Genomic DNA, 14,281 nt, shown 5'->3' on the forward strand with positions numbered 1-14,281 from the left:
CGGGAGCCCGACTAGATGTTGTCGTTTATTTCTGTTCTAGGGCTTGTTGAGCTGTGTCCTCAGCATTAACTCTTCTGGACCCTGTGTTTGTGTGAACTTTTTTCGAGAAAACGCAAATGGCTTTTGCGTTTCATTACATTGGAAAGAGAGGGAATTTACATCCTCCTAGGAGGCAGGTTTTACATAGCCGTCAGGGGCTCAGTGGACATCCCACGATGATGGCAAAACGACCCTGAGCCCTTGAGCTCCGGCCTTTGCCCAACATCTGGCCTCGTCCTTGATCGAGTCAACAAGCTCATTGAGCGAGGGGCTAACATGGTCAAAAACACACGCGTTCCTATGCTTCCAGGTCATCCACGGCACCAAGAGCGCCACGGATTTCAGCGCCTTGCGTTGAGTGGGTGGCGTGAACTCCTTCGCGCGCAGCCACCAGTCCATAAGCGAATCGTCGTGCTCGGGCGTCGGTGCCGGCAAACGCAGCCAGGATAAGACCTCATGCCATGTCTGCCTGGTAAATGGACAGGTGAGCATCAGGTGCCTGATCGTCTCCGGTTCCTGGTCACACAGCAAGCACCGAGGGTGGTGCTGCAGGCCGCGGCGCGCGAGCCGTTCGGCTGTCCAGCAACGATCTTGGCAAGCCAGCCAGTGGAAGAACTTCACTCTAGGCGGTGCCCAGGTCCTCCAAATGAGCTTCCAGGAGTGGCAGCCCATCGCTCCCTGGAAGGTTGCCCGGTAGCATGACTTGGCCGTGTATGTGCCATTGGTGGTCCAGCTCCAAAGCAGCTTGTCCGGCTCGTTGGACAGCTCGACGTGCTGCGCCAAGTGCCAAAGCTTCAGGTACTGGCCGATCTCAGGGAGTCCGATCAGGCCTTGAATGTCCCGTGCCCAGCGATTGTTGGTGAGGGCCTCCGCCACCGTTCTCGCCTTCCGGTGCTGCTTGGGGATGCATGCATAGAGCATGGGCGCGAGCTCGCGGACGCCCTGGCCGCCAAGCCAGCGATCTTCCCAGAAGAGTGTGGTCCTTCCATCCCCGAGGGCCATGGTCGTGGAGGCGTAGAAAAGCGCGCGCTCCTCCGAGGTAAATTGCAGGTCCAGCCCCTGCCATGCTCGGTCCATGTCCGTGCGCGCAAGCCATAGCCAGCGCAACCGGAGCGAGAGCCCGGTGCGCCCCAGGTCCCGGACGCCCAGCCCGCCATACTCAAGTGGTCGGCAGACTCGACGCCAGTTCACGTGGCAGTGCCCACCATGGGCATCCTCGCGGCCGGCCCAAAGAAACCCGCGCTGGATCTTCTCAAGTTGCTTCAAGGTTTTCTTTGGAGGCGCGAGCGCGAGCAGCTGGTGAATCGGTATCGCGTTGAGCACCAACTTGACAAGCGCAAGCCGTCCAGCCTTGTTCATCAGCCACGCCTTCCACGAGGGAAGCCGGCCGGCCACCGCGTCGACGAGGGGTTGCAGCTGAGCCGCGGAGGGGCAGCGGGTGGTGAGCGGGATGCCCAGGTAGGTGACCGGCAGGGGCGCGACGGGGCATCCAAGCAGTTCAACCAGCTCCGCAACAGAATCATCGCCGTGTATAACCGTGACCGAGCTCTTGGAGTAGTTCACCCGTAGCCCCGATGCCATGCCGAACACGTCCAGGATGCCTTTGACAGCGGATATCTCGTCACGCGTGGCGTGGCTGTTTGTGTGAACTTGGTGTGTGTGTGTGTGTGTTTGAACCTTTGTGGATTGTTGGCTTGGGCAGTTGCTTTATAATATAAAGCGGGGCGAAAGCCTTTTTCGGTAATCCACATATACTTCAACACTTATTACTTTGATCAACGAAAATTTATCTAGTTCCTCTTAGGCAATCTAGCTTTTTTATGAGAAAGGCAACTTGTCTTTTGAGATTCCTCTAATTCACTTTTCGCCCCAATTTGACTCTATGAAATCTAAGGTATATATCCAAGTAACTGGACTGAACTGAACTGCAACAGTACTGCAAGGACTGACTCATGATTAAACAATAAACATACATCAGGTTCTTTCAGTGTGATACCTTTTCATCATTATCTTATCTGATCATTGGGTAAGATGAGAAAAAGCAACATAGATGCGTACATTACCTCCCATATTTGTTGATCTGAGAATTGCCCAAGAGGATCTAGATTGTATCTTACTGTACCCTGAAAAAGTGTTGGATCTTGTGGAATGATACCCAAATGTGAACGCAGGTCATGCAAGCCTATCGTGCTGATGTCCACAGAGTCTATAATTATTTGCCCTTCGGCGGGTTCAACAAGACGAAACAATGCACCAATTAACGTTGTCTTGCCACTTCCCGTTCGACCAACTATACCAATCTTATCTCCACCTTCAAACCTGCAAGTGATTCCATGTAGTACAAGGGGAGCATCTTTCCTATACCTGATCTGTCAGATGAAAATCAATTGCATACATCTGTTAGAAGTGTTAATAGGATTTTTTTTACCTTGCAAGGTGCACGTGCAAATATTTATATCTGATACCTGCAAATCCCTAATATCCACATTGCCATTTTGGGGCCAATCTGATAACGGTCGATTTTCTTCAACAACTTCTGCTGCTTCACTTCGTATGTCCATGTACTGGTTCACCCGTTCCACGGAGATTATTTGATTCGCAAGTTTGCATTGCATTTCAATAGAGACAACAAACGCAAAGTTTAGGGAAAGACCATAGGACAATGCCATTCCCACAAAACCTGTGCAGGTATGAAAACAAGGAATTAATTTTACTATTTGTAATACTAATATTCAGAAACTGTACATCTGTAAAGTATCAAATACTTTATTTAGTTAATTTCTGCACATGAGCATTAGAATTCAATCAGAAGTCACTGAACAGGTAGCAACATTTACATGTGAATGCACCTAAGATCTAATACTTTTTGCAAATCAGATGCAAGCAACGCTGACTACTCAACTTTGTCCAAATATCTGAAGCACCATGGTGTTCATACAATTGCTTACCAGGGCTAAAGGTTCCTTGAGGAAGGAGGGCCATGACGAAGGCAGAAAAAGAAAGAACTCCAGCGGTCATTATCTCCAGACGTTGAATCAACCATTCAGTTGCTGCAAAATTATAGAAATATGGACTGGCATTCTTGTCAACAAGATCCAAATTTTTAGCAAAGAAACGATCTTCTTCCTCAAAGGCTCTTATTGTTATAGCCCCTGAAATCGATTCACCTAAGTGATTTGCTAGATCAGACTTGGTAGTACCATTGATCCGCATCAATTCCTTGGCGGAGGCAAGATAGTACCTCTGCATGACCAAACATAACAGGTTTCGGTGAATGAGAACACTTGATGCAAAACTGTAGGACAAAAATAGCAGCACAGAACATCAACAATTGAAATCGAATAACCATAGACATGAGGCTTAGGGAAACTCCAACGCGGATCACCTAACATACATCATCAACTGTCCATGGTCACATCCGGACGTGTCCGCAAACAGCCCATCCATCCAACCATAGTCGTCAAATCTGGACAGTGGGCTACAACTGGGCCAGGCGGACCGAGACGAAAAAGAGATGAGTGGACATGGGCTGTGGGGAGATGGGGACCAACTAATAGTGGGTCAGACGGACGTCCGGACTCCCACAAAGCTCCCCCAGATTGAGAACGATTTATGGATGCCCAGACCAGCCCACGGACATTTGGTGACTAGCGTTGGATGGCTAAAATTGTCCAGACCGTCCGTGTCCTAGCATTAGGTGATCCACGTTGGAGTTGCCCTTAGCCACAAAGAAACAAAGTCATACCAATTACCTGCAACCAAATTGCCAAAACTATCACTGGCACGGATACAAACAGAACTTGCCATGTGATAACAACCAATACCCCTAGATTGCTAAATGCACTTAAGCTCGCACCAAGACTAAACGCAAAGGAAAATGGAACATCAAGGTCAACGATACTCAAATCTAAAGAGACCTGCAGTAGAAGAAAAAGGGAACGAGTTAATCTATCGTGAGAAAAATCCTTGGGTGTAACACGTAACTGAAATATATTGTATTTACCATTCTATTAATAATTCTTACCCGGCTAAGAACCCTTCCAAGAGGAGTAGAATCAAAAAATGACATTGGTGCACGGAACAATGAATTGAGCAGCTGGGAAAATAAGGATCTTGATGTCTGGATCCCAAGAACAACAACTACAAAAGATCTTGATAGCAAGAAGAACATTGTGCAAACTCCCATAATAATGTACACAGAAATTAATTTCAGTGTACTAACATGAGGATTTTGGACATTAGCAGCCATCCACCAATTCTGTAATATTTGCCCAGCTACAAACATTGTGTAGGAAATCATACACAAAGAGAAATACAGGAGGCCTTTGTTCTGGCGCAGGTAAAGCATATAAGGCTTAACACCTGCATCCCCTGTTTCTCTTTCCTCTTTCTTGATCAGTTGATCTGCCGGTGATAGCTTCACAGACTCTGTATATCTACTTCGATGAATATCATGTGTCTCCTTTATTGATACTTCCTCAGGTCTTCGAGTGGGTATATTGTTATTAAGATCCGAAACACCAGTAGTATCTTTATGGGCATTTACAAGGTCTTTAAATTCTTCACAATCTGCCAATAGATCTTGATAAGGTGCAGACCGAATAACCTCTCCATCTGACATTAACTGCCAAGAATCATCAGTAGATTTAGATGACATCAACAAATAAATAAAGATAATTACAGATAAATATAGATCATAGAGGCACGTATATTAGCATATGGTGACTTCTTCGAAGTGGAGAGAGGTACCAAAATGGAGTCAAATACAGGTAAAAAATCCACTTGGTGCGTCACCAAAAGTACGGTCTTGTCTGATAGAGCACTCATGACATATTCCTGTTACAAAGAGCTTTATCAAACAGTTCATAATCAAATAGAAATACAATCTGCATCTGCTGATATGATCCTTACATTGAAGAGACTTGTGGCAGTATGGGCATCAACAGCACTGAAAGGGTCATCAAGAAGATAGATGTCTGCATTTTGGTATAGTGCACGAGCAAGCTGAACGCGCTGCTTCTGACCACCACTAAGATTTATGCCTCTCTCCCCAATTTGGGTACAATCTCCATATGGCAACATTTCAAGGTCCTTGACCAACGAGCACCTTGCGATTGTGTTGTGGTATCTTTCCCCGTCCATCGGTGATCCAAAGAGAATATTTTCTTGCACAGTTCCTGATTGGATCCATGCATTCTGAGAAACATAAGCTATTTTCCCGCAGACTTGGATCTGGAAAGTTTATGCAAAGATCATGAATTTGATATAAGGCTTTTATGAAAAAAATGAATTGATTAAGATACTTCACGTTGGCAAATATAGTCAAGCATAATTTTCATAAATTTCGAATCTATCATGATGCTTGTCAAAGGATATTTGTCTTTTAATCATGTCTAAATTCCAAATATGGCATATATTTCATTAACATATACATATGAAGTTGGTAAAAAATCATACCATGCCTTCAATTTTGGGGACCTCTCCGAGTACAGCAGCCAAAAGTGTCGACTTTCCTGATCCTACCTCTCCACAAATCGCAATCTTTTCTCCACCTTTGACTATCAGATTTATATTCTTTAGAGTTTGTTTTGATGTGCTCTCCTCCCACGAGAAGCTACATGAATTCATCGCTATAGGGTAATCAATGCCAACATAATATTTCTTCCTAACTTGCCCGTTTAGCTCAGGTGCATCAAGGAACTTTGATATTCGAATGAACGCAACCTTAGCCTGTATCACGGCTGCAATAACTTCTGGTACTAACCTTATTGGGTCTTGCACAAGATGTAGAGTTGCCATAAAGGTGAAGACACTGCTAGCATCAAGAGGGATTTCCAGAAGATAGCATGTCAGAAAGGTCGCTGCCGAAACCAGAACAGGTGAAGACCAGAACATGAAAATGTTGTATGCCCTCCTAAGCTGGAATGCTGACAACCACTTGTACTCAACCTTTCTCAACCCCTCGATGACCTTCTTGAAGTGAGATTCCCATGCATAAAGTTTCAAGACCTTCATATGAACTAATGACTCAGACATGGCTTTCAATCTCACATCTTGTGCTTCCATAAGTTTACTCTTAGATTTGTGTTGCAGTCTGGCCAATGGAACGTTGGACAATACGGTCAGAATGATGACAACCAAAGATGAAATCATTGCAGCACCAACCGCATTGTATAGAATTGCCAGAGAAATGCAAAGCTGAACACTTGTCGTCCATGTTTGATGGAACCAGTATGGGGATTCCCCAATCCGATACGCATCGACGATCACATAGTTCATAATATTTCCAGAAGAGTGCTTCATTTTTGCTGCATTTGATAGCTTCTGTTGTTTCTTATAAATAGCAGCTGACAGGAGTGACCTCACCTGCAGTCCTAATCTCCTAGTGCGGAAATACCACTGTCTCTGTGACAACGATTCACAGCATTTGCAGACGAACAGTAACGCAGCGAGCACATAGCCTTCGTGTTTAAAGGTCCCTTTCCCAAGTGATACATTGATGAATGCCTTGAGAATTATTGGGCCAGCAGTTACCGTTAGAACCTTGAGCAAAGCAAAGAAACCTGACACCAAGATGGCATGCCTGTGACAGGAAACAATAGTCCAGAAGAATAATGGTGTGCCGTGTGATGGCGACTGCTTCTTGCCATTCAGTTTCTCCATGAACATCGAGTACTGGTTGTGTGCTCGATCTGTGGCGCCTAGAAGTGGCATGTCTTCGTCCTCAAGAGGTTTCTTGTAGCCCATCTTCAATAGAGGATTCAACCACCAAAATGATATCTTGCTGAAAAACCCAGCTTTACAGAAGGGAGTCACCTGACTCTCAGAGTCAGCTAGCTCACCGCCTGAAAAAACCAGCTTTATTAGCAAAGGCAGCAGTAGCGATGAACTAGCTTGCTATTTAAGTTGAGGAAGTTGAGGAGAGAATTTACTTGTGAGGGAACCCATCTATGAGCGCAATATGTGTTGCTCCCAGGTGGATAAGCTCCTGTTGCAACCCTGCACCAATCATGAACAGGGGACCATTTAGGACTTAAGACAGAGAAGAGATGCTCTTTTTTTATGAAGGAGAAGGCAAAGAACAGATACTCTTTCTTTATTAAGGAGCAGACAAAGGACAGATCCTACAAATACTGGTACTGAAGCAACCTCAGAGTCCAAATCCCATGAAATTATCTAGAGTGACACACAGAAATTTGAACGCTCGCTCGGAACGCAAAGATCACATTGCCGCATAAAAATAAAGAAAACCCAAAGCTGAAGAAGAAAACTGCACGGTTTTGTTTGGCTACAAGAAACTACAAGAACTGTTTTGTATGGTGCCACAAATGAAGCAATGATGCCAGTGTTGACCTCTCTAGGCTGGTGAGTATGTAGTGTCCTCCTCCTCGCCCCAAGCTAAGCTGCAGGGCTCGACGCTGCAAGCTCTTTTATTACTACTACGAGGACGGCGATGACAACGTGCGGACGTGCTATGTGCGTGCGCGCAAGTTTTGTAATCTCCTGCGATATGCTGAGATCGCAGCTTGAGAATCAAATCTTCTGCAACCCATTCCGGTGGTATTAATAGATGCAAACGGAATCACCTCACATGCCACATTATCTACTCCTGTTCCACTGCATAGAAACGGAATCACCCCATTCCACATTAATGCTACACTTTCTTAATGAAGGAGCAGACAAAGATCACACAGAGCGGCACTGCAGAGCGGAACAGATACCCAAATCTCACAAGGAACAGATACTCTTTCTTAATGAAGGAACATATACTACAATTACTGGGTACTGGAGCAACCTCAGAGTCCAAAACCCACGAAATTATCCAGAAGGACACACGGCAATTTGAACGCGTGCTCGGAACACAAAGATCACATTGCCACATAGAAATCAAGGAAACCCAAATCAGGATATGTTTGGCTACAAGAAACTACAAGAACTGCTTTGTTCGGCTAGGAAACTATGAAGAAGCAATGGTGCCAGCGTTGACCTCTCTAGGCGAGGCTGGTGAGCAGTAGCGCCCTCCTCCTCCTCCTCTGTACAAGCTAAGCCGCAGGGCTCGGGGGCCGCAAACTCTTTTATAACTACAATAGTGTATTCCATGGCCCCCTCATCATGGAAAGCAGTTACTTGCTACTTTGAGCCAGCCTGCTGATATGATGTGCATGTGTACAAGTTTTCTAATATATCCTGTGGTACGCTGAGATCTAAGCTTGATAGTCAAATCTTCTGCAAGCGACTAATATAAAGCTATCAACCGATTAATATACACCACGGGCAGTGGCTTACATATGAATATTGAATATACTACTGTGCAAACGGAATCAGCTCACATGCCACATTTTCTACCCAGAAACAGAATCACCTCGTTCCACATTAATGTGGGTCAAAACAGAACCAGCTAGTGCTGGTGCGGACGAACTTGGCGACGAGGGGGGCGACATCGGCGGTGGAGAAGCCGGGGCCAGGCCTTGAGTGCCTGGGCTCGGGCGAGGCCGCAGGTTCGGACGAGGTAGTCGTCGCCGAAGAGGAGCCGGAGGAGGGTGGTATGGCGGTGGGAGATGAGAGGAGACAGGCCAGGATGCAGCTTCGGAGCCGCAGCATGGCGCCGCGGCGGAGAGGGGGAGATGGGTCGGAGCCGGCGGCGGCGACGGAATGGGGGAAAAGGGAGGCCGGTGGCGTCAAGATGAATGGTGTGTGTAATCTGGTCGGTCTGATTCAGCCAAGTGGCTCCCACTAGTCAGCCTGATGCTGCTAGTATGAAGGACTACAGTAATTAATGGGAAAAAAGACCTAGAGATCGTAAGAAATACAAGCATCCTAAACATAATAAAAATTACACCAAAGACCCTGCAACAGAGAATGATCATTGTCGCCATCAGAATGAGACGCCGACGCGTCGCTGTGGCCGCCACCCTGCAGACGCCGACCGAGGGTAGGCTCATGGACGTCATACCTTAAGGAAATGAAACGAAAGGTTCCATCCTTTAGTAGACTATAAATTAAGCGAGCCTCTATCTCCGCTTACATATGAGAGTGGGAGTGGAGGTCTAGGTTTAGTTCAGAAGAAAGGAGTGAAAATGTTATCATGAGGGGAAGAGCTTTGGGCTTAAGGCATAATTGTTCTATTGCAGCTACCCTTGCAATATCATTCGATGTTGTTCACAAAGCGGTTATTACTATAGACCCGATTATCTTCGAGTTGGAATAGGACCCCAACCCTAGGTTTTCAGCTATTGATACATATTGCAATACAACCACAATACTTAAATCGCTAAAGCCACCTTAGACGAAGACAACCACTAAAAGAAGAAACTCGATGAAGTACCCTAAACCAAAGATTGTCGACAAAGAAATTCTCGATTCGAGGAACATAATGCATGTACATGATATAACACAGATTGGTGAGAGAAAAGAAAGTAAGCATAGTCTTCATTGAGACCGAAGAACAATTTTGTTTTACCATCAACAAAGTAACATTGTGCAAACTGATCTGATCCTAATTTGAAACTTCTTCTTTATGTCACCAGCTAGGATCGAACCGTCAATTTTTCAGATTCTAAGGGATAGATATCTATCTAGACGCGACCTCTATTTCGCGGTTCAAGAGGATGGTGGGTGCAACCTCTCTACTTATGTGGGCCCCTAGGCCAACCAACCATTTAGATCATACTCCCTTCATCCGGAATTAGTTAATAATACATACTTTTAAGCGTTAACTAATTTCGACCGAAGGAAGTACTATATAGTTGTTTCACAAGTTTATTTACATATCTCCATCATGATATTTGTTTAGCCTTCAATGAGAATAGCCTCTCCACCAATTTCGAAGATTCTTTCGACATCAATGTGCTTTCAAAATCTTGTATGTAACGAATAACATGCTGAAACAGTTTAGGAGCCGATAATAGACAAAAAAGTCTTCGTGCAAGTGCGTCTAAAGACAAATGACAATTACATCAAAGAGAATGTCTGGCAACATAAAACAAAGCGGATCACCATTCCATGCCACCTCTAATTTAGAGTCATAAACATGCCTAGCAAGATTATGTATCGTCCTATTAGCCTTCTAATGCGCTCATTCTGCATCAGTTTTTACCTTTTGTTTTGCATTGTAGTCATGGTTTTTTCGGAATTTTATTGCTCCCGCACCCCCATTTTTGTCTAATTTATTCTCCCTGGTCATCAATGTCGTTGAAAAATAAAATTTCTGTGTATCTTTTGCATTACACGTGGTATGTAGAATACGTTGCATTGGCCAAACCAAACGTGGTCTGCAGATACGAGGACGGTGCTGTCATACGTTTGGGGCATGAATCATGATATGCGTGTGAACAAGTTTTTTTTCTTTTTTTGCGAATGGTGTGAACAAGTTTTTTAATATTCTGTCATATGTGCGATCGTATCTTGAGTATCAAATATTCTGTAACTGATTAGGGTGGTATCCGGCCATATTAGTATACGCCACACGGCCTCGTACCACACTATTTTCAGATCACAATGGCGACATGTTCCACTACATGGAGACCAAACAGAAGTCCACTCTTACATGCCTTGACAGACAACCATCACATCCATCAAAACAAAACCAGCTAAGAGCATCTTTAACTAGGCTGGACTAATTTGGCCCCTATTTATCCATAGGCACTGTCACAACGTGTCGCTTCCAACCTTATACTCCTATTTGTCTATGTATTTATGCAGCTGTTACCCAAACTGTTTCCACACATGCATATGATTGATGGAATAAAAAAAGAAATAAAAGAAAGAAAGAAAGAAAATGGTCTGGGTCAGGCCCTGTCCAACATGGTGGGATGTCTGAAAATCCAGACAGCCTCATTTTCTTCCCGCATATGAGCTGAGTTTGGGATTCACATACAACTTCAACATATGAGGATGATTTCAGGTGTCCGATTGAAGAGACTTTTTATTTCTCCCTCCTGTCTAGGCATATAGCTAGGAACACTTTGAAAGGTTCGGTTGGAAATGCTCCAACGCAACATCCATCTGACCAAACGCATACCCAGCCCCAGTAGGAGCGTGGTTCTTCGTTTCTTCATCGCCACCAGAGCTTCCGCCATCCTTATTTCCATGAGGAGCAGGCTCTGCAAGTTCAGTTTGCGACATAATGGCCTTTTACGTTTGAGTAACCTCAGCGATCATTGTCACATCACCTGTAAACCTGTCACGAACTTTAACCCGACGAAACATGAATATTGGACATTTCTACTTTTTCGACAAAGGGGATATATTAATATCGTGAAGATGCTAATTATACCCGGTCTCTGTACCAACAAAATGCCAACTAGACATCACACAAACCACCACCAAAGACAGCACCTGGACTACATACGGGGCTCTCCAAAAGCGACGCCTCCAACAAGGAAACAGTGCATAAGCGTCGTTGTTGCCCGATCAACTGATCTTGGGTTTTCACCCTGAGATAGTTCGAGTTCTCAAAACAATCCCTTCCTCGACAAGGCCATTGTCAGGTACAACCAGCGAAGGTCAGACCTTGGGCTTTCACACTGAGAATCGAGACCCGGTACTCAAGGAGTGCCACCACCAGCATGTAGTCCTCCAGTGCTGCCGCCGCCACTTGCCAAGACCGTTAGTCCGCTATTGCAAGTCACCAAACACTAGGCTCACAGGATCATGTTCGGAGATGGATAGGAACACCGCCCTACATGCCATGCCCAAACAACAACCTATGAAGCAACTTCAACGCATCCAAGACACCTCTCCGCCCCTTGTTCATGTCCTCCAATCTCAGCCACCATGATATTCCCCGCCTCTGTCCATACCATGAAAATCTAGAGGAAGACATGTCCCACGGTATACACATAAAGCGGAGCTTCGCGCCGCGCCCTCTTGAAGCCGACGGACTGATTTACGGATGCGCACATGATCAGAATCCCTCTGATCCAGAAATCCAGGGTCATTTCGCCAATCCAATTAGATCTCCGACGGAGAATTCTGGAACTCATCGGCGGACAGATCGATGAGGATTGACATCAAGAAGATCGATGATTTGTCCCGACAAGAACATTTGGGCCAAAGTCGCCGCTTCACTGCCGATGCGAGGTTGCGCCTCCGTGCCACCATCGTAGGACCTCGCCGCCATCGCAGGTCTGCCCCAGCGCTGCCCACGCGACCACCTAGGCAGCACCTGTTGGAGATATGCCCTGGAGGCAATCATGTATAATGATATTTTCTATGTGTTTATGAATAAAGATAGTCCTTGGACATTATCAATGATGTGTATCAGCAAGTACATGACTTGTTTGTGGGACTATGCATTCTATGATGACTATCCTAAAAGGTTCCTAGTCGAAAGGGCTGTTTGGACGCGCAGCCGACTAGACTAGCATATGACACGGTCGATGACTTGGTCTCACTAGCGATGGAGCATTGGATGCTAACCGGATAATATGGACCCGGAAAGATCTGGTCGGATTCGACGTAGTCGGATCCGAGTCGAGATAAGGTCCGAGTGGGACAGACCCAACTATGAGACGCAACGATATGTCATTTGTGAGTCTCTAGTACAACATACATTCTATGTCCTGAGACCTGAGCTGGCGCATATACTCGGGATGGTAACAGACCTGCTTTGGGCCAACCAAACGCTACTCCGTAACTGGGTAGTTACAAAGATAGGTTTCGGGCTTGCCTAGACCCATGTTGTAAGACATGGTCGAGCAAGATGGGATTTGCCCCTCCGATCAGGAGAGATATACTCTGGGCCTCTCGTGTGATCCGACCAGGATAAGCATGGCCATGCGACAAGGACTATGAGATAATCCGATTTGTGGTCGGCATCACTAGAATGAGAAAGAGGTCGGGCTAGCACAAAGATGACAGACTCGCCTTGAGCCCGGCAACGTATATATATATATATATATATATATATATATATATATATATATATATATATATATATATATATATATATATATATATATATATATATTGTGGCAAAAGAAATGGAAGTATGATGTACAGGTTCGCCAACCGGCTTCACTATCTGCTTGGTGGTTGGCACGCCTTGCTAGAGGCCGCTACCAGCCGAGCAGGTCGGAGGTGATCCGACCTACGACCAAGCCGGCTTGAATCTAAGGTGTCGCGCGCTTAAGGGAAGGAACATGTGAGGCCGGATCGGACTCCACGAGTCAGATGTGATCCTACTGGACTCGGATCTCGACCGAACAGATTTTGGGCTTTAAGGTCCTTGCGAGGCCCAATTGTTGAGCCTGCGACGTACGCCTATATAAAGTGGAGGTGCGGCACACTCAGCGGATGGATCGCTTCAGCGCTGTCACTAGGGTTTGCATGTGTTGTGAATAGCCACCTCCACTTGCCGCCAACTGTGTGATTGGACCTAGCAGTCCGCCGCACGGTGTTCCTCCTACGCGCGCGGATATCGTTAGACGTGGTGCACCTGCGCCGCTCCAGCGAACTTGTACACGGGATCGGACGATCGGCTGTTCAAGGGAGATTGGACGAGGAGGAGACGATCCACGTTGACGCGCTGCCCCAACTCTTCTTCCGCTGCACGCCATTGCGCGTCTAGTGGTAACGAATTGTGATCCATCTCCCGTAGCATGTTCTTGGTTGTTCTGCGCGTAGGAAAATTTTAATTTGCAGTGACGCACCCTACCGTAGATCCCAACAGCACCAGCATCTAGGGTTGCCTCCTCGACTCCCAAGCTCTACTGCCTAAACCGTGTCGTCAGGGGCCGTCGTGCCGCGCCAGCTGGAGTGCTACCCGCACGCGAGAGAGATCCCAATACGAGAAGGCATCCCCGCCACCGCCATCGGCCAAGAAGACTTTACCTACCGCCGTCCTCCGTCGGCTGGGGTGAGCATGGAGAAGACGGGGTTGGCGGCGGCTAGGGTTTCCCCCCGAGCCCCCCTCCCCGCAGTGAGCAACGCGGTGTCTGTTCATGGGAGGACATTTGTACTGTTGTCAAGGTGTGCCTTAGTGCCAAAAGATCCACCAGCCATCTGATCACCATCCTGTGGTTTACTTCGCATCATACCGCTTCATAATGCACTACAAAAAAAATACACTTCCGTGATGATACGTGTTTGTCACAGTAGGTCGCGTTTTTTGTCATGCATGTACATCCATGACAAATTTATGACAAAATCAAGATAGTCATACTTGTGCTGTCGTAGAAGTGTTCCATGACATTACCAAAATTATCATCACGGAAGTGTCCACTTCCATGACGATAAATAG

General features: G+C 46.2%; 1 protein-coding gene across 2 annotated transcripts in view; it reads right to left on the reverse strand.

Moving 5' to 3' along the window:
- LOC119340409 (ABC transporter C family member 10-like) overlaps positions 1-8,675 on the reverse strand; it is a 10,870-nt gene extending 2,195 nt beyond the window's left edge. The window contains exons 1-10 of one of the 2 annotated variants that reach the window (XM_037612319.1): positions 8,402-8,675; positions 6,972-7,038; positions 5,497-6,884; positions 4,951-5,271; positions 4,789-4,875; positions 4,064-4,663; positions 3,792-3,956; positions 2,988-3,282; positions 2,505-2,719; positions 2,103-2,408 (exon numbers count right to left, since the gene is read on the reverse strand). In XM_037612319.1, the coding sequence (XP_037468216.1) occupies positions 2,103-2,408; positions 2,505-2,719; positions 2,988-3,282; positions 3,792-3,956; positions 4,064-4,663; positions 4,789-4,875; positions 4,951-5,271; positions 5,497-6,884; positions 6,972-6,987 (3,393 nt within the window). In that variant the 5' untranslated portion in view covers positions 6,988-7,038; positions 8,402-8,675. Of the gene's footprint in view, positions 1-2,102; positions 2,409-2,504; positions 2,720-2,987; positions 3,283-3,791; positions 3,957-4,063; positions 4,664-4,788; positions 4,876-4,950; positions 5,272-5,496; positions 6,885-6,971; positions 7,437-8,401 lie in introns of those variants that run through there. The other variant, XM_037612320.1, reaches the window with a different exon arrangement.
- Positions 8,676-14,281: the final 5,606 nt, after the last annotated feature.

This window comes from Triticum dicoccoides, chromosome 7B, assembly GCF_002162155.2.
Source record: "Triticum dicoccoides isolate Atlit2015 ecotype Zavitan chromosome 7B, WEW_v2.0, whole genome shotgun sequence".
Lineage (NCBI taxonomy): Eukaryota > Viridiplantae > Streptophyta > Magnoliopsida > Poales > Poaceae > Triticum > Triticum dicoccoides.